Source organism: Clinocottus analis, unplaced genomic scaffold (assembly GCF_023055335.1).
Source record: "Clinocottus analis isolate CAN_PGR_092001 unplaced genomic scaffold, fCliAna1.0.p SCAF_2, whole genome shotgun sequence".
In the NCBI taxonomy this organism is placed as follows: domain Eukaryota; kingdom Metazoa; phylum Chordata; class Actinopteri; order Perciformes; family Cottidae; genus Clinocottus; species Clinocottus analis.
In genome coordinates this window covers 22,751,066-22,778,661 of record NW_027175931.1, presented here as the reverse complement: position 1 = coordinate 22,778,661, position 27,596 = coordinate 22,751,066, and the positions used below count along the sequence as shown (strand labels likewise).

At 41.9% G+C, this 27,596-nt stretch overlaps 2 protein-coding genes across 2 annotated transcripts; one reads left to right on the top strand and one right to left on the bottom strand.

Annotated features, from left to right (window-relative positions):
* Nucleotides 1-10,307: 10,307 nt before the first annotated feature.
* ttc36 (tetratricopeptide repeat domain 36) lies at nucleotides 10,308-11,880 on the top strand. Its single transcript, XM_068585734.1, has 3 exons — nucleotides 10,308-10,413; nucleotides 10,650-10,838; nucleotides 11,612-11,880. Exons 1-3 carry the CDS (start codon nucleotides 10,308-10,310, stop codon nucleotides 11,878-11,880), a joined length of 564 nt encoding a protein of 187 aa, XP_068441835.1.
* Nucleotides 11,881-12,525: 645 nt separating this feature from the next.
* Nucleotides 12,526-26,138, bottom strand: LOC137790296 (F-box only protein 40). Its single transcript, XM_068584393.1, has 4 exons — nucleotides 25,983-26,138; nucleotides 14,591-16,474; nucleotides 12,685-12,841; nucleotides 12,526-12,572 (listed from the first exon to the last, which is right to left on the bottom strand). The coding sequence occupies exons 1-4, from the start codon at nucleotides 26,136-26,138 to the stop codon at nucleotides 12,526-12,528; spliced, it is 2,244 nt and encodes a 747-aa protein (XP_068440494.1).
* Between the last annotated feature and the right edge of the window lie 1,458 nt (nucleotides 26,139-27,596).

The following is a 27,596-nucleotide window of genomic DNA, read 5'->3' as shown; positions in this document are numbered from 1 at the left end:
GGAAAAAAAAGAAAAATGCAAGTGGGGTAAGCATTTTGTGTTTCTTCTCTCTTGCTGCCACTGCAAGAATGATGCAACACGTTGTGGATAATAATTGGTGTTAAATTGTTTGCATTTGCATATTATTTTGATAATTTGACGCCGATCTGTCGTGCAAAAGAGACACAACCAAGAGCATCTGCGCCGTTGCTGAGTCAATGCAAAAGACTGCGTAGACTAACAGAACACTCAATTGTGCTGGCTGTTTGAACTTGCACTGTTTATTTTACCTTGCCTCAAGTTTTAAACCTTGCCAGCAAGTGTTGCTCTCTCCACCTCTGAATACTACCCAGAACATCAGCCAGTCCTTGGAGCACAGTGGGAGGCTCTTTCTCATGCTTATAAATCCAGACAGACCTGTCAAATGAGCAGAGGAATAGCCTTGATTGAATAGCTGTCTGAGTGTGCACTGTCAATGTGGTGGGAAAAGCATAAAGTCGGCATTCTTAAATTCGATAGCAGAAGTGAATTCTCCTCATAAATAGGTGCTGGTATTTTAACTCCAGTGCTCAAAAACCACAAACAGAAAGCACAACAGATAATCCAATGAGAATAGTACAACAGAGAAATTAAGATAAAGCTTCCGTGTTGCCAAATTTAGAAACTGAAAGTGAATTATTTGTTCTGTATCTATCATTTTTTCCTGTTTGTTTGTTTGTGGACAAATTGTAATGAGGTTCCTCGAGGAGACAGCGCCTCTAACTATGATATATACTGTACTGTGTAATCCCCTGCAGGTTCCACGCGCTGGGGCGTTATCTGGGATCGATGTTAACAACTTACAGGGGGTAAAGTGTTACCTGAGACGTGCAGCTACTGAGCCTAACAGACTCCTCTGGGTACTCTGCAGGGCCGAGGCTTTTGAAAGGACATTTTTTGAGGGGAGGGGTGTGTCTAGTTCTGTTTCCCAGAGGATACATTTAGAGTTTTTAGTTGGCTCTGATCAGGAACGGCCAGTATCAGTTTGAACTGAACGTCGTGCCTCAGCAGTGCAGTCCCTTTTCATGCAGCAGCAGCAGCAGCTGCAGCAAACTGGAATGATACTGGTGCTGCATTGTTGCACCATAAGTGAAGTAGTCCAGCTTTTTTCCTTTCCTCTACTGTAGGATTGTACACTAAAGTTGTGCTATTTCCGATAAGAAACAGTACTTGGTTTGGTCTTGTTTGCCTGGAAATGAAAATGAATGCCTCTCTAACATTCTAACCAGACTTTTATTTAGATCTGTACAAGCAGCCATACTGGAGGCCGTTTTACATATTAGAGATATTAGAGATTGCACCTTTAACGTGTTAACACTAGATTGATTGCATGTAACACAGCTGCTGTGTTCAAATAAATTGGAGATTTGACTCATGCAGTCTGTGATAATGAGAGTGAACATTTTTTCAGGAACAATAGTTCCTGAAAAAGAAACAGTAATTGGTTTGGTCTCGTTTGCCTGGAAATGAAAATGAATGCCTCTCTAACATTCTAACCAGACTTTTGTTTATATCTGTACAAGCAGCAATACTGGAAACTTATTTCTTTCAACCTACTACACTTCAAATAAATTGGAGATTTGACTCATGCAGTCTGTGATAATGAGAGTGAACATTTTCCAGTCTGTGTCCTACCAGTGTATGCTGGGATGGGATGAGGTCTTTTTACACTTATAATAAAGATTGCAAGTTTAACGTGTTAACACTAGATTGATTGCATGTAACACAGCTGCTGTGTTCAAGGCCCCTCTCCCCCCTTTTCCTCCCCTGCACATACGCAACAATCGCATACACACAATCCCTCTAAACTAGTTTTTCTATCAGCAGGTGGTAGGTGGCATAAGCACCTCAGAGAGCAACCCACTCTACTGAAATCCTCCTGTTTCTGCCAAAGTAAACCATAAATCATCCATGACTCGTTATGACAGTTCCGGCTACGCTCCAGCACATTACATTGGGAAAAACATTACAGTTACATGTCCAGATACCCCAAATACTAAAATTGCTATTGGGTTTGATTTGTTTCTCCTCCGTGCCTCACTTGATACATGCTTTTAATCATGTCTGGCTGGTTGGCAGAGCAAGGGAGTGACGGGGTGTGTAGAAGTGTGAATGCTGAGGACAATTTCTTGTGCGTTGTCAATTTTTTTTTTTGATTGTAGTTGTATTTCTTAGTCTAAACATTGTCAAAACATCATTCCTTTTCAGTGTAGAACAAATGCCATTTCTTTAAGCAGACACTGAACTGATGTTGATTGTGCAACGTATGCTGCTAATCGCCGACTTGAACTCATGACAACGAGACAACCAGAGTTAGTACAAGGTCGGGCAAGGTCAGAACTGGAAGGTCAGTCGTTCAGTCCAATAAATCCCAAGACATTATCAGGAGATGTTACAAAACGCAAGCTAAAGTGAATATATCATAAATAGAATCGTTAACGTGGACCCACGGAGCCAGTGTTCGAACCATTGATCCTTTGCTTGAAAGACTGGCAAGCTAACCTCTGAGACACAGTGCCCCTGTAACAGGGTAATTATTACATTGTACAAAACATATTGTTAACATGCTCCACTTCAAGTCAGACAAGAGTACATTTTCCTCACCGATCGTCGGAACATACCAACAAACTAACAAATTCGACAAAAACTAAATCATTCTCGTCAAAACTGTCTTTCCACTGTTCCAAAAATGAACTCTGGTTGGAGAGTTTGAAAGAGAATTTGAATAAGTACAAGCTAGAAAAAAAGAAAGCACTAACCACTGGAACATTTTCACCGTTTACTAACCTTGTTTTTCTGCATATTTTTTATGCTCATCATGACACACCAGAAAAAGAAATAACAAAGGCATACTCGTCTCCTGGCAAAGGGAAAAGGATTCTAACACCTATTTTTTAGCAGGTTTTTCAGTACTTTAAAAAACCTGCACACCAATTTTGGTGGGAAACTAGGATGGTAATCACTGAAGAGCTTGGCAGGGACACACAAGACTGTCTGGCAGGAACCAAGAGAGAGTGGACGAGTATACATTTGGGACTGGATCTCTAATTAGTGATCGAGCGTAGGTGAGGAGATGGGCGGGGTGTCCAGGAAAGGGGTAATTGCCTGGCCTGAGAACATGGCAGCATCTGAAACAAAAGGAGGAGTTGACGATGAAGCAGAACCCGAACAAAATAAACACTAAGAGAAAGTAGAATTTGTGACAGATTGTTTAAAAGGGAATGTGACCTACATAACCATGGAAAGTCTGGCAGACTGAACTTCTGCTGTTAAACTAGAATCAAACGCGTATCTTATATAAGAAATATGTGCCACTTTGATGCAGTTTGAGGAGGATTATATCACATAATGTAGATAATGTTGGCAGTGCAGGAGACAAGTGTCAATTTTTTTTTTACCAATTTGCAGCAAATCCCTGTCTATATATATATATATATATATATATATATATATATATATATATATATATATATATATATATATACCCATATATATTTGTGAAGTTACTCTAATCTCAGTATCACGCTAATCTTTAAGCCGTCTACGATCTGCCATTCATTATTATTTTGGGCTAGCAACAAAATAAATTTAAATTTAAATGTAAACTACGCTGCTCAATAGCAAATCACACCTGGGATTGGTCATGTTATTGTAAATGTACCATTCCATGGTGTTACTTCTGATCGAAAACTACAGTCATGAAGCGCCTGGACCCGACAACAACACAAACTAGAAGCAAACTGCACTTTCTGAGATTTATGATGCCACCACATGTGACAACGTCCTCCCCAATAGACATCAGTGGCGCCCGACAAACTCAACGCATTTAGCCTGACTGAACCATAAACCAGAAAATGCATTGCTACATTCTTTCACCCGGGGTGTCCTAAAACTTGTTTAGCAAATCACAAAATGTCATAAAATGCCTAATATACAGTATTGTAGCTGAGGTTTTGGGGCAAAAAAAGGAGGAAGTGGCCTGCTACAGCACACAATAACCGGGTAGCCAACTATTGTGAGCCAGCCATACATAAAGCCATCAGGATGAACGGCTACAATTCCCCCCGCAAGTCTATGGCAATGAGAGACGGGAAGAAATATGTAGCTATTGTGTCGCAGCACAGAGGATGTTGCTAAAGATTTCCACATGAAAAAGGAGCACATTGTCTATTTTCTTAACCTCTGGCACCTCTGGTTATTCCTTGTCTCTCCGCAGAGCGGATTACTTTGTTTTAATCCAGCTCAGAGTGCCCCCGCGCAGCGCGCAATCGTCCGCCGTCATCATAACAGGCCAGGTATTGACACACGGGGCCCCTGTTTACCTCTATAGGGCACAGGGATTAGGAGCACACACTTTGATGTCAGATTCACAGACAGAAGTGGAGCAGAGCTAAAGCCTCTCTGGGTTATTACGATACCAAAGTCCATTTCTTTACCAGGCGTCATGAGGCGGCGGGAGAGCCAGGAACGAGGAGAAGAAAAGGAAAATATGGAGCGGCAACTGTCGAAGACTTTGTTTTATCTTTTATCATCATTTTATTTATTGAGAGGTTTTTTCTCCTTTGTTCTGTCAGGATAAGACATTCTCTTTGGTGAGTTTATAAAAGTCCATCGGGAGGATTTAGCCCCTAAAGAAATGCTCATTGCGTCTGCTAGACAGCTAATGAGTAATAATGTTGTCTCATTCACCATTAGACCTTCAGGAAGTGTTGTTCCACTGTTTATACTCTGCCATTGCAGTTCGATCTGATCTATCTATTTCCTTTGTAATTTCTCGGAGGAAATACAAAGGACCTGTTCATTGCTAAATGTTGGTCTTAGGTTTTACAGCAGTGCTCCCACTGGGGGGTCAGTGTTTTTTGATTATCTGTTAATTTCCCTCTTGGCCCTGCGGCAACAGCCACCCCCTTCTTCCAGTTCTTTGTTTTTCTCTGAGTCTGTAAACACCTCCCATGTGTTTCCCTGTTGACATAATCCCGTTGAACGCTGCTGACGCAGTGACATTTGCAGTAATGGGAGACTGATAATCCTCACACAATTGCTTCTCCACCTCTGCACTATGGCCGAGGCCGTAGGGGGACACACTGTGCTTCTGCAGAAAACCCGCTGCTTACGGAGTGACCATGAACAAGATAGCCTCGCCCTCACTCTTTAACTCTTATTACCCTGTGGAAAATGGGAGTCCTGCAGGATCAAACTGTCTGCTGACTGGGTGGATGGAGAGCCGGCAGAAACAAAATCAGTGAGAGCTCTCTTGAGTGGTAAAAGAAGAATCTTTCTCTCTCTGCCCGGCAATCAAGAAGCCCTTTTATAATCCTCTTGGATTTTTTATCATCCAGGCAAATAACTATATCATCTCAGGTTTTTAATTGCCTCTTTAAAACATTGTGGTAATTTGTCCGCATCAGACTTTGCTCTGGCTGCTAAATCAAGTCTTGGTTTTGCTGCAGAATGTAGAATTGCAGCAGTAGAAGTTTAAATTAGATTCTTGAAACCAGCAGCATTAGTCAAGCAGGTGTCATTAAACTTATAATATTCTTGCCTCAATGAGTCTCCAAAGCGTCAAATTCACATTCCATGCTGTACCCGTACTACCTTGGTCAGTGGGCCTCTGTGTCTGAATGAGACGTTGACTTATTTTAACTGACTTTTGTTTCGTAATCCTCATACTTAAAAGGTGCTACTGTATATGATTCTTTCTGAGTTCAGGTAGACACTACTCCACACGCACATATCTATATCTATTTGTATATACACATACATATATATATATGTATTTATATATAGCTCAAGCTATATATTTGAGGTAAGTTACGTAACCAATATAGGCCTACCCATTTTACGTAAAATACTTATTCTAACCCAAGGATTCTTCCTCAATCTAACCATTCATTTTGTTAAATCAACCATACCAACCTAAAAACCCAATGGAATATGTCTGACATTCACACTGGATATAGGATATGGATTCCTCCATCAATGCCCTCTATCTGACACTGAAACTAGATAAGCCAGCTATAGCAATTATGCAAGAGAGTTGGTTAATAATGTGTATATATTATGACAATATATTGTAATTTATGCACTGTTGAGTTGATGCATTGTGACGTTTTCAGTGTTTGACAGCTTTTGAGAAGGAAAGATCTGTTACATCAGACCGACTGCTGTCTTACCTCGGCTATAATTATCGAAGATAAACATTGCACTCCACATCAAAAGCCTTCCCCTTATATTCAAGCCGTATTGTGAATAAATGCTATTGTCAACATAAGCCATCACATCTATTTATTACCCACGCCATCACGTGGTAACGTTAGCGTCAGACTGCACAGAAGAGTGTGACACTACAGGATTCACATTTTCCCCAGAAAATGTCTCAGTCTCACAATGGCAGCTGGGTCATCATACAAAAAACACACCGGCATACATCCATGAGTCAGTCATCTCTACTGTGAGCATTGCAAAGAGTGCTTGTACGTATGCCCATTGAATACACTACGAACCAGAAACTTGAAAAAATGCATTAAAAAAAACACATGTTTTTTGGATTGTGCTGTTTTCTTTATGCATTGTTTGGCAAAAATACTGACAAAAGTCTTTTACGGTAGAGCAAACTATCCCAAAATCCACATCCTTGACAGCTGAAGACCATTTCTCAAGAAAGTTCATGCTGCAGAAGCTCCACTTCAGCATCAGATCTGCCTCGTCCTTTTAAAGGTCCCAAAAGCCCATACCTCCAGCTCTCTCTTGTTCCGGATGACTGCTGACCGTAATTGGAAACAACTGAAAAAGGCTTTGAGCCGTAACTATTTTCATCTCTGCGACTCACTTGCGTTTGCTGAAGATAGTTGCAGTTACCTTCTAAGCCAATGAGAACAATGACAAGCCTCAGTGTTTCCCTGTTCAGTCGTACCGTTTTGATCAATCTCACCTGTCGTCATTTCACTTCCTTTGGGTGCTGTTATCTGCCATTGTTACATGCAACTATACCTCTTTTAAAGACTGTTATTTTCTGCCTCTACACCTGTGCCTGTTGCTATGGAGATCCCTGAAGAGCCAATGTGTTATCCGATAACTATATTTAATGTTTCTGCTGTATTGCACTTATTTTCTTCTGATTCTGTGAAGCTTCTCCTGTCCTTGCTCTCTTTTAATCGTCAGACTATCTTTTCAATTTGTGGAGCCGCTTGCCAGATTATGATTGCAAATCTTAATTTAATTCTAAATACAGTGCTTGACTTTTTAAATCAAAGCAAGATGCTGGTCTAAGGTGTAAAAGTGTCCCCTGAAGACTAAAGCAAACGCGTAGCACAGAATCTCATCCTGTTTTTTTTGTCCAGACGTGAGTTCAGATTTTGCAAACCATACCTTAGATTAAGTGTGTGTCCTGTCAAAACCGCCTCGCTCAGCCGCACAGTGCGATCAAAATATTACAGAGGACATCAGTAGCACCCAGCTGTTTTGACTTGTGACTTCTTCAATGAAAGCTCTGCCTATTTGAGATCCCTCATCACAGTGTGGGAGCAGTTCTAACCAAAGAGGGATTTTTCCTGCTCAGACCGTTTCATTTTCATAATGTTTTTAACCAGAAGAGATAGAACGATCTCGTATTTTACAGAGAAGAAAAAAAGATCTGAGGAAATCATTTTACATATCGTTATCTTTTTGCATTCCTCAATACATTTGTCTGATTTATTTACTGTGTATCATAACAAATACAATCATTTCTCCAGCGGATGATTCGTGATTCACTCGTATACACTGTTTTTAGTCTTATAGTATCAGGATTTGCCCAATGCCTAAAAACCTGCTTGATTCTGATTCCACTGTACATACAGGCACCTTGCCATAGGGGGCTGAATGCAAAATGGCTGCCGTCACAACCCGGCTCAAAGACAGGAAAAAACAGGGCGACAAACGAGCAGGCTGCTAACAAGAACCGATGTATTTTTAACAACATAAGTCCCAACAATTAAAGTGAAGGTATCAGTTAGGTATGTGTCCTTTCGTGTCGAGGCTTTGAAGCGCGTATGGAGGCTTGTGTCGGTGACGAATGTGCTGACGGTTAAATCCTCGCAAGCCGAGAGCGGCTGCCAAATAAAGGACTCTTATGGCTCATCCAAAATGGACACTCCAATCAGCACCTGCAACAGAGAACCAAAACAACAGTATGTATATGGGTATGGATGGAGGACAGGCGTCACTCTGCATATGAACCTAGTGACAATTGTATCCTACCACTGCTCCAGCATCTTGAAAACAAGAAAACCACGGCCATCCAACCATGACCGTGTATCATGCTGCATGCAGTTCATGTAGTAGAGGTCCTACCTGTAGGAGCTTCTTGCGTATCAAGTGATCAAAGTGCATCTCCCTCCACGTCAGCAGTGACAGCAGAAGGCAGGATTTGAGCCGTGATATTTTTGGTCTGGATGTCTCCTCCAACAGAATCCAGTTGTAAAATTCATATTCTGATGCCAGCAATGTATCAAACCTGGCAGTGGTGAAGCTATTCTCTTGGTACAGCTGGATTGTTCTGGAGGCGGCAGCGCAGCACCTCAGTAGTAAGACAGCATAGTTTTCCTCCAAGACCGGTGTCCCACATATCTGTCAGCCTTACCCTGAAAGGTTGCGATGAATAGCTGCTTCCTGGACTTGCTGGGTAATGGCCCCACATTGTTTGGGATGTGAAACAATGTTGGAATCCGGCTGCAGATCATCAGGCTGAAACTAATGAATCTCTCCCCCATAATTCACTGCAGATTCTCTCCAATCTGTCTGAAGCAAACTGCTGCAGGCCTGCTTGTCCTGGCCTGAAGAGTTTTCTCTCATTTGTAGCTGTCTGACACAGCAGTGAAGGAAGTATTTAGATCTTCTTGTTATAACATAGCAAAACCACACTGTAAAACACCCCATCACAAGTAAAAGTCCTGCATTTAAAATGCTACTGACATGTGTGATAGTGTATCAGCAAAGTATCAAAAGAAAGTACATATTGCAGAATAATGATCCCTGTGAGAGTTTTAGTATAATATTATAAAGTACAAATATAGTGATGTATCAGTTTGTATAAGAGTAAGCGCTGACCTCCGGGGTTGACCTACAAAAATGCATCATCCCTGCAGCGCTCTATGACGTCATCACACTCTGACAGCATGAGCGACTGTTTGACTCGGGAACAGACTTTGACATAACACCGGTGCACACGAGCCCCAGTACGTCAAAGAGTGAAATGAATAACAAGGTGCCGTTGGTGATGTTACTCCTAACGTTACCATCTTGGCAGCTGACGGCAGTGGCTGCACGGACACACAAAAATACAAATGGAAAGCACATTTTGAATGCCACTATACATTAGCTTTCATGCAGGACCAAAACACTGCTGGTCCAGTTCTATTAATGGCTGGAATACAGTAGCATTACAGTGCTAATGGGTTGTTTACTGGACACACAATTTTAAAAACAGAACAAAAGCATCCTGGTAGTCTGCGCTGATAATTTGCTTTAACCACTTAACTAATTACTCCTTGAGATAAATAAAGCATCTACCTATCTATCTATCTAAACTCCTCTCCATGTCTGACTGCTGCTACAGTACTCAAGGTTCTTTTTATATATAGTTTCTTCATTTATATGTTGTTTAAATGTTCTTGTTTTAGCTGTTTTGCACTTTTATTATTACATTCACTTGATGTTGGACAGGAGAAAAACATACGTTTGAATCTTCTGTTTGTTTGCACAAATGGAAGATTGTACATTAAAGTTGACTTTGTCTTTTGACTTTGATCTATCTATCTCTCTATCTATCACTTGATGCCTTAATCCGGTCAAACTCAGCCTGTGATTCTCTGGCTGTCGCTTCTAAAACCTGTAGCTTTCCACTTACAGTGCATGTTTACTTCTGTCCATATGTGGGTGGATGGGTAAGTAGTACAGGAATATCTGGGCATCTTTTCTTCATTTTTTTTTACCAGAGTATTAAATAACTACAAATCCCATGGAGTCTGGGCAGCATCGCTTTCCATCGAGGAGTAATCCTCAAATAGAATATATCTGAGAACATGTTCCCCTCCTGCCATCGAAGCAGCAGCGCTGCAGCGTGTAGGCCTGGTCTGCATTTTTCACCTAATCAAGTACAGATGGCAAATCTCAAAGTCCACCTCTGCTTCCGCCCCCTTCTCCGATTGGCTGCTGGAAATGGCTGAAGTTTGGGGAGGAATGATTTTCCAACTAGTTGCAGTTTAGGTGTCACCATTTGCTTCCCTGTTCTCTTTGCAGACAATAGAGAGATGGCCTCGGCTCATGACAGAGCTGTCCTGCAGGCTATATTCAACCCCACCACGCCATTGGGAGACATCCCTGGCCTGAACCAAGAGGAGGACTTAATTGATGACGGTGAGCGTGAGCCTCTGACTTGATGTGTCTCTGCATATCATGTCACAGCTTTTTCACATTTATCATTTCATAGCATATTGAATTCATTTGAACGCATTCCATTTCTGGACTGAAAAAAAAGAGACATTTTAATCCAAGTTGAGTTCTGGGTGACATTTCTGTGTTTTCCTCGCCACGGTACCTGTCAATTGAATTTGAGTGCTTTTTTTTTCAACCTGTTTATCTCCCCCTGCCAGACTGTGGCTTTGACACAGAGTTGCTGAGGCAAGTGAAAGAGTTGGAGATGCGGGGTGTCTCGGCAGCAGAGGCTGGGGATTTGCAAGGCGCACTTCAACTGTTCAGCCAGGCAATCCAGATCCTGCCTCAGCGAGCCTCAGCCTATAACAACCGGGCACAAGCCCTGCGGCTGCAGGGGAACACAGCAGGTACATGCTGCAAACTCAGTAATAAACCTCTCCATCACGACATGTCAGAGTGCTGAGTTTGAGGCCAGCGTGACAACATATCAGGGTTGTGTCTATCTGATGCACTTTGTCACTTCTAGTGGCCCTGTGTTAGGTTCCTGTTGCGTGCTGTCCGTCATGTGGTTGCGTATACGCTGCATGCACAGAATTACAATTATATCATATACCTTCTATTATATACCTTCTGTGCCACAATGAAAATGGTCCCCTTATAGATCCAAGATTATTATTACATACATAAGAATGCTATAGATTATAGCTGCTTATGTTACTTATAATCCTTGTCATCTTTACTTCTTGAAATTATTAATCACAGTCACACCATGCACTTCATATTGTGAGATCTTTTAAACTCCATTGGCTGTTTGTAAAATTATAGTTTGTATCTATAGGTTGTGCTTTTCAATTGGGCTGTAATCTGAGGCCAAGTTGTTGCTGTTCCCAACCAAAGATACAGACACACATATTGTGATATAGTGCTATATTCAGCCACAAATGTCATCGCTGACCAATTTGTTGTAGATGTTTTGAATGAGTTGGAGACTGCTGTATTTTTTTGGTTTATGAAAAACATCAGATTGTAAGGTCAATTGAGTGTAATATTAGAATTACTGGAAATAGTCTCCAGTACAAAGTGATTTAAAGTTGATTCAGCTAGACTGTGTAGCCTGTAGGAAGTTACAAATTGGAAGTTGACTTTAAGTGTGTCTCCCGGTGCTGTTGTCTCCTCTCAGGGGCCCTGGGGGACCTGGACCGAGCCGTCTCTCTGAGCGGCGGCGCCGGACGGACCGCGTGCCAGGCGCTGGTGCAGAGGGGCCTTTTACACAGACTGGCATGCCGGGGCGATGAAGCCAGGGCGGACTTTGAGAAAGCGGCTGCACTCGGAAGTGAATTTGCTCGACAGCAGGCCGTTGCTCTGAATCCGTACGCAGCCCTGTGCAACAAAATGTTGTCGGAGGTGATCAACAAACTACGAAACCCGGGAGTGTCCGAGGCGCTGTAGCTGAAAGCTGGTTGCTTGTACACCTTTTCTGTTTTGAAGTCTGCGTTTAATAAAATAACATTCAAAGCTTTTAATTAGGTCCTTTTTATTGTACTGACAATGGCAGTGACATATGTATATCATTTCTCTTACTTTCCTTTAAGATCGTCTCAACTGAAACAAAGTTGTCAGTCTCCTCGTGCGCTGCTGTGCTTGATCAAATCTGAAATATAGGACCTGTTCCTTTGTGACATGTCGCCACTGCTCAAAGATGAGGTACTTCAGCTTCTCTCCAGTAGATGGCAGTCTTGTCACGTTGACAACAGGCAACAACAGCAACATCTGTTGCCCTTGATTCTTTGAAATGATGCAGTTCCCCACAAGAATGAAACAAGATGGAACAAACAACACTTGTCAGCTCGGTACGCCACATAAAAGCAAATTATCTCACTTCAATGAATATGAGGATCCCTCTCAAACACCAGAGCAATTAATTCGTAAATGAAGTTTTCTCAGAGGGATTACCTAAGTTTTAATGAACTCTAAATACACATAAATAGACTCATCTTAAAGCATTTTCCTTACAAACAAGCATGATTACACGAGGAGCCATTGCAAGAAAATGAAAGTTCAATATATCACATCATTCATGCCAAAGTGAATTCTTCATATGTTCTGTTCATGTCTGCAGGGCTCCAGCTCTGTCTGGGCAGCTGCACATGCGGAGGATTCACATCACGTCTGACTGATTCCAAACGTTGCGTTGCGGTTCGTCCACTGAGCTCTGGGACCCCGAGCGTTATCTTTTGCACTTTATTTCTCTACGTTTGTCTCTGACCACTCCTATGCAGGCTAAAGCCACTGGCTCAGTGTGTTCCTCTCTCTGGTAGAAGGAGCAGCTTTTCAGGTGATCTGACATGGAAGGAGTGTTGCTGAAGCTCCATTTGTCCACAGAGGAAAACAGAGAGCTGAACTCCCAAACCTGTAAAACACAGAAACAGAGCTGAAGTAGGTGTAGGAGGCTGCTCCGGGGGCATCCATCAACCGCACTGCAGCAGTAACCAAAAAGATGCATTTATGTTCAATATCCAGGGAATCTAGAACTCGGAGTATTTTTATCTGGGTTCAGGGCATGGTGTTATTTCTGCATCCATCCATTACAAATGTATTTAAATGATGCCCTTCATCGGGGAGCAAATACCCAGCTGTCTACACAGTCTTGTCAACATTGTGTTTCCATGAATGATCACATCTGACTTGTTATGGTGGCACTGTGTTTACTGGCAGCGAGGCCTCAGGCCATTCCACCTCTCTGATATCATCGTTACACCCTTTGTCCCATGATCCACAGAGAGAGTGGATGGAACAATAGACATGTTATGCATTACTATATTTATCCTTTCTTACTCCAGTAGAGAGGTTATTTTTTTATGTCAGCAGGATAAAGGAAAAAAAAAACTATACTTAAAATAATAATACATCTTTCTTTTTTCTGCTTTATTTTTTCCTGGTTGTTTGCCAAGTTCTTAAAGATTTGAATGTCACCTAACTTACTTTAAAAAAGCCAGCACATGATGGCACTTTGTTTAAAGTTGTGTACAGCAACATGAATTATGCATATAAAGAGCCATAGCTCAGTGGCCATGTGTCTGAAACTCTTAAACGTCCATCCTCATACAGTACATAATGCTCATCATTCCAAACAGGATTTAGGTAATCTCTAAAAGTCAAGGCAGCTTGGGGCCTCCTCAAGGCTCAGACCGATGGGCCTCTTGGCGTCCCTGTGGGCGAGCGGTCTGAGCCAAAGCGTTTAAGGTCTAGCTTAGCAGACTAATGCAAATACAGCATCCCTGCTCACTCTTATTTTTCCTTAATCTCTCCACTGTCCACTATCAAAACGAGGTAAGAATAAATAGTGAAAGCTAGCTTACAGTTTGTATTTTATATTTATTTTCATAGTCATTATTTCTGTAATAAATTTGTAAAACAAAATCAGCATGTTGTTAAACTAAAGGATGGTCAAGCCCAACTGACCAGAACCATTGCATGATCACCAGAACAGAAAAATGTCCCACACACTTCCTCATGAACCCACATGCAGCTGTTTCATAATAAGGACCATTGACTCTTTCTATACATTCTGTGATACGGACACAGAAAAAAACCTGGCAACTCTCCAGCAACTGCTTCAGTGGGAACCCATTAACTGTTGCCAACACGGCTGTGATGCAGCTTGTAATATTGTTAGAGAGGAATACGCAGAGTCTAGAGAGTGTTTACAATGCAGCAGCTGGCAGGCTGCGTGAATGACGGAAACTTTTCAATGACAGAAAACAGAATGATGTCAGATACTGAACGGGGATCGGATATTGTTTTTTGTTTAGATGCCGGAAAAAAGGTTTGTGGTTAGCACAAGCTTCAGAAATGTTATTGTTTTCTTCTACAATATAAAATATGTCAGTATATATTCTTCTTGTAAATCCAGAAGCTTGTATGTGTTCTAAAAAGGCGCTTGCTAACAAGTCGCTGTAAGACTACAAAAACATATAACATTATCTTTTTACTGGTGTTTGCCACAGAGCTTATTTTTCTGCAAGAATGCAAAATCAATGGAAAAATCCCATTGGCTTTTGGTCGAGGGCACCAGTGCGATGCTAATTTACAGGGTTGGCCCGCAGCTGTCATGCCTGCAGAACTCTACAGTCCAAATCATGCTATAATGGAGAATAACTGGAATCGTAGGGATACTTGCTTTCTTCCTGCATTTCCAGGAGCTTCCCCCATGGGAATACGTCTTTTTCTTCCACTTGAGAGAGACCATCCCTCTTTCCTGCAACAATGTGGCACACACCTCTCTCATCAGATGGGAGACTTGGGACAGCTGAGATAATGTGAAACTGTCAAGGAAAGCAGCAATGTGCTGAAGAATCTCCAGGGGCAATCGGCTCAGGGGACACAGATTATTTGCGGCACTTCTCTGAGGGTTGAGGGTTTCCCCGCCTTCACTGAGAAATGAAGGGACTTCTGGATGAAGGACAAAGGCGTTGACATCTTCGAGGAATTTGACAGTGGCGCGTTGACCCGCGGGGTGAAACCTCGTCTGGGTGAAAGCGCAGCCGAGGTACGCCAAAGGGCAGCGTTGTTGGAACCAGCCGCTCAGAGAGGCCTGTATGTCACAGTGCACATTCCTGAAGTGAGCGCGGTATTCGTCTCTCCGAAAGAAGTGACCACACATGTTGCTGAAAGCCGAATTTGTTTTGTTGTGTCTTCTGGTGACGGACTCGGCTTCTACCTGTACATGGAGACCGCGGGGTTTGTCGGCGATGACATCGGCAAGCGTCGCTTCAGTTTTGAACGGCGCAGAGGCAAAGTTGTATGTTTGCGTGCCTATATCGACGTAAAAGCCATCCATCCCCGTGCTCTCTGAGATGACGTGTCCTCTCAGTTCCTTCTCCAGGGAGTGAAGAAGCGTGGCGCCGACCTCGTCGCACTTTGGAAGATCCTCGACCGAAATACCCAACTCTGCGGTGTCAACACTGACGTCGGTCTTGACCTTCCTATCCTTCAGGTAGTTGCGCTTTGCCCGGTAGCTCGTTGGAGCAGTAAAGGAGCGGACGGTTTTCACCTCCATGGGCTCCAGCTTCCCGTAAACAAAATCCTTTTCCCTCGGGGTGCAAGCTGCAAGTTGGCCAAAGTTAATCAACATTGCCCCATTGTGCGCTAGGTACATGTTGTATTCGGCAATGTTGACTTGCCGGCTCAACCGCTGAAGGACCCCGTCTTGCCATGGCGCAAAGCCAGTTGTGCCGTCTATTCTCAGAGCGCCAGGAGCGTTTTCTCGGCTTTGGTGGGAGTCTCTTGTCTCCCCCTGGCGGTTTAATGATTCTTGCTCTTCCTTTGCCGTTTCCTCCTTCTTGTTCAAGTTTTTCACGGTTTGCTTGCATCCCTCCATCTCCTTGTTAAATATTTTCTCCCAGGAGCTGTATTTCTCAATACCATCCACATCTCGGCTCTTTGCCAAAGCATCCCTCTTCTCTTGGCTCAGTTCTTTTTCCTCCGTCTTCGTGTATACATTTTCTGTAAATTCACCACAATGTAAAGAACTGGTTGGTTCATCTGCAGGACTGTCGACTCCAGCACAACCATCCCGGGGGACAGAATCACCCACCATCAACTCGGGGAAGATGTTCTTCATTTTGATGGATCGAAACAGCAGCTCTTGGTCCCTCAGGGCCATTGCAACATCCAGGTTGGTCTCTGCTTGAGGGCTTTCCAAAACATTTTTGTAGAAGACCAGATTTGTTTCTGAAACAGGCCAGCGGTTCCACTCCTGAGAGCAGCAAACCACACTGGCAGGACAGACCTCCAGGTGGTTAGCCAGCCTGTGGCGCAGCATGGCCAAGGGACAGCCGTAGTGGACATTGAGGCAGGGCACCGTCTCCTTGGGACAGAGGAGCTGGTGCTCCTCTTGCTTGCACATGTGGAAGGCGGCGCCACAGTTGAGCCGACACTTTACAACCAGGCATGAGACGGAGATCTGCACCGAGACTTGGCAGTGGACATTGTAACACTTGTCGCAATGCTCATGTTGGCCCGCAGGCAACTTTCTCCTCACCTTCAGGGAGAAATAACACAACACAGAAATGTCCAAGTCCATACTGATGCTAATTAAAAGTGATAACTTTTTCACTGAAGAAATAATGTATTTTTCTGATTAATCTTGTAAATCTTATAAATGCTGATTACAAAATAAATGTACTTACCATTGTCCTTTTTCCAGGAAAGATATTGCTGCTCTTAACACGTCTGAATCATTTTTAATAGACAAGCACAGGACATGGTAAATAAAGTGTGTTCTGACACACAGACTTTAATTGGATGATTACAATCGGTCAATAACATTTCTGTAAATTCATTTAAGAATATACAGTAGATTAAACACATTATCCTCAATAAACAAATGTTCTGCTCATCAAAATGTTTTCTAAAACCAAATAAAACCAAGACATAAAAAGTGAACAACTGGAACATTAACAGTGAAATGTCTCACCCCTTGCTGCTCTCCGCTTGTCACCTTGTGTTCGCCAGCACCCCTGAATAACCTCTGCACTGTGTCTGGACATTATAAATAGACCCGGCCGAGGGGCAGACAGGCCAGTGGGACAGGGCAGCATTGTCCCAGAGCCATTAAGAGGCAAGGTCAAGTTACAGCCTCCACCCCTGCCTCACTGGGACCGGGGTGGTGATAGCAGGCAATCCACATTCACAACAGTTAAACTACCGCATGTTCAAAAACCTTGCAATGCATCGTCTGTGCGTACTGTGTTGTCAACCTTTTATATTGTATTGAAGATTAGTAATCATGGGTTGACGTTTCCCTTCCAAAATGATCACAACATGTGTTAGCAGCAGCACATTGGCAGCACTTAGATGGCTCTGACTGATAACCCTTTGTGGTTTGACTTTATTGTACTTTCTTGATTCTTGTTGTTCTGGGTTTGGATAAAAGTGTCAGCTAAATGACATGGAATGTAATATATTAATGGGTGATTAAACTAAATTAAAGCACATCAAAAAAACATATTTAAAAAACAATTTTACAGATTGTTTTTTCTGTTTACTATCTTTATATATATGGCATAATTATATGACTACTTCTTTAATAAATATATACATTATGTATATATTTATGTAGCCATCCATGTCCATGCCATGATCCGTGTCCTCCACTAGATGTCAGTCACACACTTTCAAAAACGCAAGCACCTTTTGTCAGACAAAAATTCATAAACGTAGCATTGAATTAATTTGGAGTTCCAATGCAAGATCGAAAAAGGTATTTTTAATAATGTTATGAAAATGTTGTTTTTCATACAGGTCCATTTGGTTTCATATCAAGCCTGAGCAGTGGACTGTCTCTCAGTGTGACATTTGAGGCAGTTTAGAGGACCCTTATGTGCCGGATAGACATGTATTGTCATGAAGTGATGTTTTGGTGAAACGTAGAACCTGATGCATTCCAAACACCTTGGATCATTTATTAAATAGTCAAAAATAGCTTCCTCTTCCATCACCAACCTCTGCTGCTCAACAACACCACTAAACACATGCAGCAGCTCATTATTTGTCCCATTCAAACTAAAAAGATGCGCACCTGTCACTCCGCGCTGCTTGTCATTCAGGCCGTCTCTCTGGTCCCGTGGCAGAACCACTGTGCCGTGCAACATGGGGCGTCAATCCAGCCTAACACCCTTTAACTAATTACACTCATTTACACTGAGGCTGGCTAAACGTTTGCCGTTCAATCCCTCAAATCACTCTGCAAAAACCTACTGACACCCATTTTGGAAAATGTGCAAGATCCATAATCTACATTTGCCATTTTTTTCCGTTTTTTTGTGTCACCTGGCACGGATTATAATGAATATCTTATCAGTGGCAGCTGCTTTGCTATAGGCTCTGCAATCAGCCTGCATTTCATCAACATAGAGAGAGACTTTGTGTGGGAAAAGAATATTTGCTATTTCAGTGTCTTGTTGCTACGACAGCAACACAGCTGACACCGGAGAGGTCTGTTGTTGAGGTTAGATTAACTGAATCAAGTTTAAGAAGTGCTTCAGAGCAGGTTGAGAAATAATGAATTAGTTGCTGCTAAATTTACTCATACCATTCTCAATAAACTTAGTCAATTACTGCAAAAGTATGATACAAAATATTTAAAAAAAAAAACCACTGCAGTCATAGGAGGTGCTGGTAGCTTCACTATTAGCTGTGGACAAAAGCTGTTTCCTTCTGTTCCTTCAATCTAAACTAGCCGGCTTCTTAAACTAATCAGAAACTTCAGTCCTCTCTCTTTTTCACAATTTACTAACATATTGCAAAGTGACAAGATACTTAACAATAAAGAAGTCTTATATAATAAAATGCATCTAAAGACTCATCTTGAGCTCTTATTTAACCTGGCAGCTTAAAAGGGATTTAATTACAGCGTGTCCATTTTCTGTATAGCACAGAATGGCGCAATTCTGAGTCAGGAGGTTAATGATTCATGCAAGCTTCATGTCATTTAACTCTACGTTAATGTTCTGAGATGTGACTGGACAGCTTTAGATGGCAGAGGGGAAAAGTAAAGAGTCAAACTTGATTAATGTTCAAGGCATTCAAAAGCAGTCCTCACACAGCAGGACTAATAACAGCATCACTGGTCTCAAGTTTTGCATATTGGAGTTTTGGCTGCTATTACCAACACACCAAGCACAGCTTCCTATAAATCTCACCCGATTCTCAAAGGTTTTTTCCCTTTCTCATTGCCATTCCTCTTAAAGATTGCCACCATTTTGGGATTTCGATCTAGTTTATTATTATTATACCTGGCAAAACATATTAATAAGGCCAAACCATTGGGGCAACATAGAGAAATATGTGCTCCTGCTGAATTTCCAAAGACCCAGGAAATTGTGATGGTACTGTGTTTATTACAGAGGGCTCGGCCCAGCAGAGGGCTATAAATAAGCTGCAGATTGCTATGGAAATGCATAATGAAAATGAAAATGTATCAACTGAAATCCAAGCTCAGTTACTGTGTGAGGTTGAACTTTAAGGCTGAGAAGCCAAAGACTGTATTTTTTAGAAGTGATTGCATATTTTGGCTTTAAATTATATTAAATAAGGATAATGCTTGGCAATCACTTGACAATCATTTCAAGATACTATAGCTGTATACTATGAATTTGTATATAATACCACATATTAGAGCTGCAGACGAGAAGATGTTGAATTGATTAGAATAAACGTCACATTTGCAATATGTACATGTATGCAATCCCATGTGCACTGTGTGTGCTTCTAAGTGCTATATCGTGATTGGGTTTGGGTTTGAAACATTCTTATAAGGAGTATTGGGTTACAAGCTTTTGGTAAAAAAAAAAAAAAAAAGCATTTGCACTCATATCATGTGAATTTAGCAGATTTAGAGTTTTGTAAATCATATTATCTCCAACAGGAGAACCATGAGATCGCTCACTCTTATGCGTGTGTTTGAATTAAGTGTGTTTTATGACACCTACAGCCCATTGGGGTGTGGATTGTGTTTAATCAATCAACACAGTACAGCAGTGGTCGCTGTTCTACTTGTTCTAGTTACATGTTTTAATGCTTTTTTATTTTTTTTATTTATGAGTTTAAAAAAAAGGTCTGTTCAACTTATTAAACCTATAAATCACCTAAGGTTCTGAAGCCAGTTTGACGCTGCCAATTACCTCACAGCTGTGAATAGTATATGCCTTTGGGTGAGTATTATCCTCTGAGCCCCTTCTGGATGACATATTACAGCATATGGTCAGACAGAAATAGGAATGAAAATGTAGATACCCAATTTTACACTTAGTTTTTACTTTCTCATTATCTAGTTCCCCTCCTTCCTTCCATTTAATTAGGCAGATGTCATCCAAATGTTCCTGTAAATCCCTCTGCGGTTCAACTCTGAGTCTCTTTTCAGACCCGACTGAGTGAGAACGAGACGATTCGCTAACCCTGACCGGTGACCATGCAAACGTTTATGTGCATATCAATTTAGATACCAGCCTTTCCGCACCTAATATTCCGCTTTTAATTACAATGACTAATTAAAAGTACCTTGTAATGAAGTCTGTGTAGATCCCCCCGCCCTGCCCCCTTCCCCCGGGGCAGCGTATTTTGTGTCATTTTGCTTTACTAATGGAGAATAAGCTGAAGAATGAGATTTCACTCCACTTGTTTGTTATAATGTCCAGAGCTAATAACTGCTAAGAGGAAGGGGACACGGTGTGCGGGAACCTTACAGAACCAAGTCGTTTTATGCCCAATAAACAGTCGTAATGAAGGATGGATCATATAAAATTCATGAAAGTTGTAAAGAAAAAGGCCCGCCGCAGACAAGTTCAACAATAAAGTGTTCCAAGGCTTTTCATCAGATCTGTCTGGTATTGTTTTCTATGTGTAATGTGCACATTCAAAGTCGGCCTTTTTCGCATTCTACACAGAAAACATGAAAAAATGACAAATGTAACCACAATTCTGTCAAATCTCCACATGCATCCCTTCAATTTTAGACTTTCTGCTTGTGTGATGTCCAGTGTGTGTGTGTTTGTGTGTGTGTGTGTCTGTGTGTGTGTATGTATCTGTGTGTGTTACATTTGTTATCTTTAAGCAGGCATCTGTCTGGGTTTGACAGTTTTCTGCCATGCAAATGTCAGGAGAGCATAAAGCTGTGCTGGCACTCAAATAGACATGTGGAGGAAAACTCCACATGTCTATCTGACATTTTTTACACACACACACACACACACACACACACACACACACACACACACACACACACATATATATATATATATATATATATATATATATATATATATATATAGATATATATATATATATATATATATATATATATATATATATATATCCCTGCCCCTACACACACACGCACTGTTGTAAACAGGCACTATATGTCCTTTACCAGAATTATGCAGCTTTGGAACATGTTTTTTTTTGTCGTGTGGCTGGTGCCAAAGATAGCTATCGACCAGTAATGCTTATATCCTGCAGCAAATAACAGATCATTATTGTGAAGACCAAAACATGATGAACTACTTTGGGTTAAGTAAAACAGAGATATAACAGGCTACAGGTAGAATATTAAAACTGATGAAAGCACACATGTGACATTTCCATTTAACATGCATCATTTTAGATACTGCGTGGACATTGCGGCCGTGTTATTATCACTCAAAGCCATGTTCCTTGCCTTCATTTTGATTTTAACACAATTTTTTTACAGTTGCAATGCTAGCACAGTGACATAAATATGAACACCTAGTAAAGTAGAGAAGACTACCTGTGGTGGCCATTTCCTGCTTTCCTGTTGATATTCTTTGCCACATTATGGGACTCTGTTGATTGACTTAAACGTTAAAAAATGATGACTCTGGAGACGTTGATTTCATTTCCATAATTGTTGATTTATTCCTCTCTCATCGACCAAACAAAATCATAAGTCTAACTTGAGTTTCTAAATTAAATTCCGACGTGAGGTCAAAGATCTGTGCCGATGTCCCGTTCCACATAGGAAAATAAAACCTGATATTCGGTCCCGCCCCTGCCCTTTTATACCAGCTGATCTTCATCAAATTAGCATAAGTAATTCACACCAAAAAATATGTATATTATATGACATGATTTATAATCAAAACTGAATATATGGCTCCAAAACTACCTTTGTGGTTGTTCCTGCTACAGGTGGAAAAAAGGTCTGAAAAAGTGTTGGTTGTTCATCATGTCAGTAAGATGACATGATCTGAGCGGCTGCTGTAGGAATAACCAACTGAGAAAATTGCAGGGCTTGTTCAAAAAGCTTTCACTATGAAACATAAATAATGTCTGAATACTATATGTGACAGCCGGACAGAAAGAGTGAGATACAGCAATGTGCTCTAGGTGACAACGTCATACTTTGGAGCTGTATGTCAAAGTATATGTACAGAAATCGTGTTTTGCTAAATTTTGTTCTCAGTTTCTGCCGCCCGCCTGTAATTAGATGCACATGCAACAGACATGGATAAAGAATGTCTCCTCATGTGGCGCTGCTAAAATTGTCTGTCTGTGTGTTTCTTCTGTTCTGAGGCTGAGTGATAAGCAGACTATGATAAGAGACCACAGCAGAAGCCACAGGATTCCACCGCCAACACTAACCTCGTACCTTCCCAGCAAGTTTAGTAACGCAGTGTGTTCGTGTGTGTGTGTGTGTGTGTGTGTTTGTTCACACAGACATTTTCCATTCTTACCAAACTGGAAGCACAACATCACATGTATGATATGTAGCATTCCTGTGCCTGCTGGACTCATGCATGTGCATTATAAATGTACGTTTCTTTTTGTCCTGAAGTGGCCCATCCCCTCCTGCACAACATTAACAAATAATGGATGATAACGCCACAGGGCTATTCCTTGGACATTACCATGAAGTGGGCACATCTATGTGAGAGATCTTCAAAAACAACAACAAAAAGAAGTGATGTACTTCACAAAGGGAGCATTCAGGGTTTTCTCCTGGAATTGTGCAATAACCCAGACACAAAGTACTAATGCAGAAAGAAGAGCAGATGGATGGATTGGAGAGGACTTCCTTAAACTCCTGTAATGGATGACTAACGATATTGATTGGATCTAATTACAAATACAGGACCAACAGCTCCACTGAAGCCCTTAACACAGAAAACGTGATGGACAGCAATAGCATGTGTGCTAGCAGCAAACAAGCTCTTTATCTGCACCTCTATGAACACGCACAACCCCTGCATCAGCATCTCCAACCAAGGGAATCCTTCTGAGGCGTGAGCTTTGTGCTCTTTCATTTAAGACAATCTTGACCTATGAAATGAGTGCTCGCTATGTATCGTGGGGCGCTCAGCACATTCTGCACAGGAACAGGAAAGACCTTTAGCATATAGACAATCAGTCCTTCCCACCCCACCCTCCCCCCCTTCCAAAAAAAAAAAAAAAAATCCACAGTCAGGATCTTCTGCACTGATCCACATGGATCAGAAAAGTATGACATTCCCTGCTGTGTTGTTCTCCAATTACGGCCACCCCTGTTTACCCCTGAGTTGGCCTCGACTCTCACAGCGTGGCCCCTTGGTCCCAGTCTCACATGACTGCCGCCTGCAGCTTCTCTTCAAACTGGGGGCGTGACTCGGCTACACAACTCCAGAGGAACTGCCACTCTCATGCTCCATTAGCGCCCACGTCCCCAGTGGATAAAGAAAAATGCATTCACTACTGGGGATGCTGCTGTCACAGACATCTAAATAGCAACCACGTGGGCCTTTGTGCTGCTAAGAATGACCTCGAGACCGGAAGTGAGCTTGCGGTTAAATCAGGCGATGTGAAAGTTGATCAAAAACGCAGACTTTCAGACAAGTTTGGTTTTTTTTTCCGCAGGAGGCGGGATAATGGCATTGCGTTTTAGTGATTATGCAGATGTAGTGGTCACGTAAAGCAGGTGGCTTTGCCATGACTAACTCTAAGGGGAAATCATGGAGTTGTCTCTGTCAGACAGCCAACCCTGTTGGGGTTGAATGGGATGAATTACCGAGAAAACGCTCGGGTCACTGCTGCGGTATTGATTACCAATGGAAGATGTCTGATTCTCTTTCTCAAGTCTCACTCTGTCGCCCCACCACACACACTCAGGCACTCTTCTTTGCTCTCGATTCCAACTCATCTGTGCATCGGAAATGCTCATGCACGAGCCGTAAAGGGCATCCGGTCGACAGCTGCACGGGCTACTATACGTGACAAAGCCCATTTCCTATTTACAGTAGAAGGGCTTCTCATTGGCTGCCAGTCTGACATACAGCATCATTCATTGGGCGGACGTTAAATGGGAAAGCTTGGTGGGGTGTTTATTGAAGTCCTGACCCCGTCCTCCACTCATTAAATTGATTCATGGATTCAATAAGTGGGGCACAGGCGGCAGGTTCGCACGTCAGTGTGCACACGAGGCTCACAAGCATCCATCACGTTGATCAGGCTGCTTCAGCTGCTTCTCCGTGCGGTACTCTCACAAGACCCCAAGGATTGTTGCAGTCATAATGACCCAAGGCTGTATGCATGCACACGCACATACGTGCATTTAAAAAGGCTTGCAGATATACACAAATATGCAAAATCTCACTCACACACACACACACACACACACACACGAGCATCCTCACCAAGCTTCCGTTTCATTATAATAACTGTGTGTCATTCAGGCCGAATGCCAAATGAGGTTAAACTGTCTTCTGGAGAGACATCGTTCATGTTCCAGTGGACAATAAGAGCCGGATCTGAAGTCTCGCAACTAAAAATAGAGACTGAGATTCCAAACATTCTCATTCTTGGGTATTCTTTGATGCCGGTGAGTTTTCTGATGTTTGGTGAAGCTATGAAAGGTTAGCTCACATCTCAAATGCACCATACCTGAACAGCAAAGGACCCGAGGTTAAAGGCTAGCTGATGTAATCGCAACATCTGCAGCCAGTTTGCCATGGATTTGAATAAAGATATGAAGTTGAGACTTTTAGTTATAAAGTATAAACATATCTGTAATGATGTGGATGTAATCTTAATTATCTTCATATCGCACGCTGCTCAGTAAAGTCTGGATTTCTCTCGCGATGAGGAATTTAAGACCTGCAGCACTCCTACCTCAACAGACTGATTGCTGAAAACATTTTCTGAAAGCTCGCTTGTTTTCGGCTCATTAGCTTTTCACAAGTGTTGCAAGTGTTTTCTCTGAATCGTTCCGAAGAAAATCAATCAAATCCCAAAGATGATGCTTGGATGCTGGTAAACAAGAGCAGCCTTATTCAACACCAGTTATTCTCCAGCCCCTGCAGAAAAGTATCTATTCAAAAATTATTTGAATTCAAAAATCATTTGAATAGATACTAAGACACCATATTTTAATGTCACAGACTCTGTGCGATCTGGCAGTGTCAACTCAGTCGCCCAAAACCAAATCATTAACATCTCACTTAGCACCATCTTTTCGTTCAGTCAGACTGAGGAAAAATGTGTCTCTAATAAATGTAGATTGAACGAAAGGTGAACTTGCAGATGTTAAATGCGTCAATTTTTGTTATTAATGTTTCTCTACCGTTTAGTTAGTGAGTTTTTTTAATGAAGCCAGATATACAAATACTGCTGTGTAGTTCCATACCTTCTCATCAATTATCTTGAAGAAAAAAAAAAGTCGAGGATGCCAGCCGCAACCACTAATCACAGTGGCAGCTATTTATTAGCAAACTGCTAATTAATTTCTCTGCTGCAGATCTCCCTAATGGCTGCAGATTATCTTCAGTCCCGCTTTGCTTACCTTGTTCTTATTCCACATGCTAGCTAATAGCTAGCCGGCGTTTACAGTGCAGCTTGTGGGATTGTCTCAACAACGGATATCGAGTCAAACATAAGGAATACAATTCTCTTTGGTGTCCCGAGTACAAAGACAGACTAAGAGTCAGTTCAAGACCTCAGAAGTAAAGTGTAGTTATAGGAACGATGGCAGCAAAGGAGAAAAGAGGACAAGGAAGGAAAACCTTTCTCCTTAACCTCTGAAGGGTGGTGAAGACACAGGTGTGCGAGTCTCCTCTGCTGCACGCTGCAACACTGCTGTCACTGCAGGTCACAGTCAGCGCTCCGCCACAGGCTCTCCTCACGCCGCTTAGGAAGGGCTGCAGCCAGGAAAACCCCATGGCGTCCTCATCAGAGCCCCAAACACCTCCGGAGAACCCCAGCTTTAGGCATGAAGCCACAATTAAAGGGAAGTGCATATTCTTACAGTGTGCTCTGAGCATAACCTCCCTCTCTCTCTCTCTCCCTCTCTTTGTGCCTGTACATGCCGGTCACTCATTGGCATGGAGTTCTGCTCGGGGCTGTGTGCACTCTGTTCTACTCCTTGTTAGAGCTAAAGAGCCTCATGCTCCTCCTCTCTTGTTTGGACATCGACAAAGGTGGTGTAGCATCTGTCAAGTGGGTGATATTCTTCAGTACGCGCTAACCGTGATTCCAAGAATGTTGTTATTATTGTCTTTTTTTTATTTTCATTGAATTGATGTAGATAAATTGCATTGAAATTGTCAGTTGGAGACATTTTGTAAGAGCACAACAGAGCATCATTAACTCAATGATATGCAAAACAAATGACACAGATTTGAAAAACAGTACACATTTTAGCGAAATGTAAAATCTAAATTTGCACATCTGTTACTTAACCCAAGTTACCTCTTGATGAATCAATGAACGGAGGAAAGTCTTGAAGAGTGGAAGTAAATAGGGGCTGCGTTTCACAGCAGAGAAACAGAACATCCGTTCACAAACTCTCTCACAACTCGAGCAGCATAATCCAAGTCTTATTTATCCAGTCGTTTGCTCACTGCTCTCCAAACAAATGCATCTTTGCTGGAACTTTAAAAACTCATCTGTCTGAGTACGTTTCACTGAGAACATTCTCCTTTTTGATTCCTTGTTCAAGAGGAGGCAGGCGAAAAGTGTTTTCTTACAAATGTAAGGCATTACAAGATGAGTGATTGATGATCTTGGCAGCTTACTAACATTTTTAGAATTTGTTTTTCGATTTCCATAATGTAAGGAGGAAGACTACTGTAAGTCATGTATTAAGAGTGTTTTTGATTCTTTGTGCTTCAGCTCGGAAATATTTAAAAATGCCAAAATGTATTTCTAAGTGCGTAGTTGATCAGCACATATGTCCCACAAAGGAAGCAGAAAGAGAGAACTATATTCTCTAAGGAAAAGTCAAAATATCTGATGGTAGAACGTCTCAGATTTAAAAATAAACTAAAAAATCCTCGGAAATGCAGTTTTTTTTTGTTTTTTTTTCACTTCGTGTGACATCTTGTTATCTAAAATTGGAGACAATGCTTTGAACTCCCGATTGACATCACAGACGGGACAATTCTGAGTGGATTCTCAAATCAGAACATGTCATTCATGTGTGCAAACCGGAGGGTTTGCCTTGCAGAGAGAAGCCTTGAGAATAGTCCTTCAGACAGACCTGCTGCTAACAGGAACTCCCATCTGCTCACCCTGACACAGAGGTGACGCATTACTCCACTGACACGTCTGCTGTTTGACTGACAACCTGGCAGTGGAAACACCTTCTATCTCGGCTAAGATGTGAGCTGCATTACTCC

What these genes read in the sequence shown, in the direction of transcription:
- LOC137790296 (XM_068584393.1), bottom strand. Translation starts at nt 26,138, where the DNA reads ATGGGGTTTTCCTGGCTGCAGCCCTTCCTAAGCGGCGTGAGGAGAGCC. An exon ending in TTCAGAGGTTAAGGAGAAAG is followed by an intron (nt 16,475 to 25,982) that starts GTTTTCCTTCCT and finishes TTCTCCCTGAAG; the next exon opens with GTGAGGAGAAAGTTGCCTGC. An exon ending in AGGAGTGGTCAGAGACAAAC is followed by an intron (nt 12,573 to 12,684) that starts GTAGAGAAATAA and finishes CCGCATGTGCAG; the next exon opens with CTGCCCAGACAGAGCTGGAG.
- ttc36 (XM_068585734.1), top strand. Translation starts at nt 10,308, where the DNA reads ATGGCCTCGGCTCATGACAGAGCTGTCCTGCAGGCTATATTCAACCCC. An exon ending in GGAGGACTTAATTGATGACG is followed by an intron (nt 10,414 to 10,649) that starts GTGAGCGTGAGC and finishes TCCCCCTGCCAG; the next exon opens with ACTGTGGCTTTGACACAGAG. An exon ending in GCTGCAGGGGAACACAGCAG is followed by an intron (nt 10,839 to 11,611) that starts GTACATGCTGCA and finishes GTCTCCTCTCAG; the next exon opens with GGGCCCTGGGGGACCTGGAC.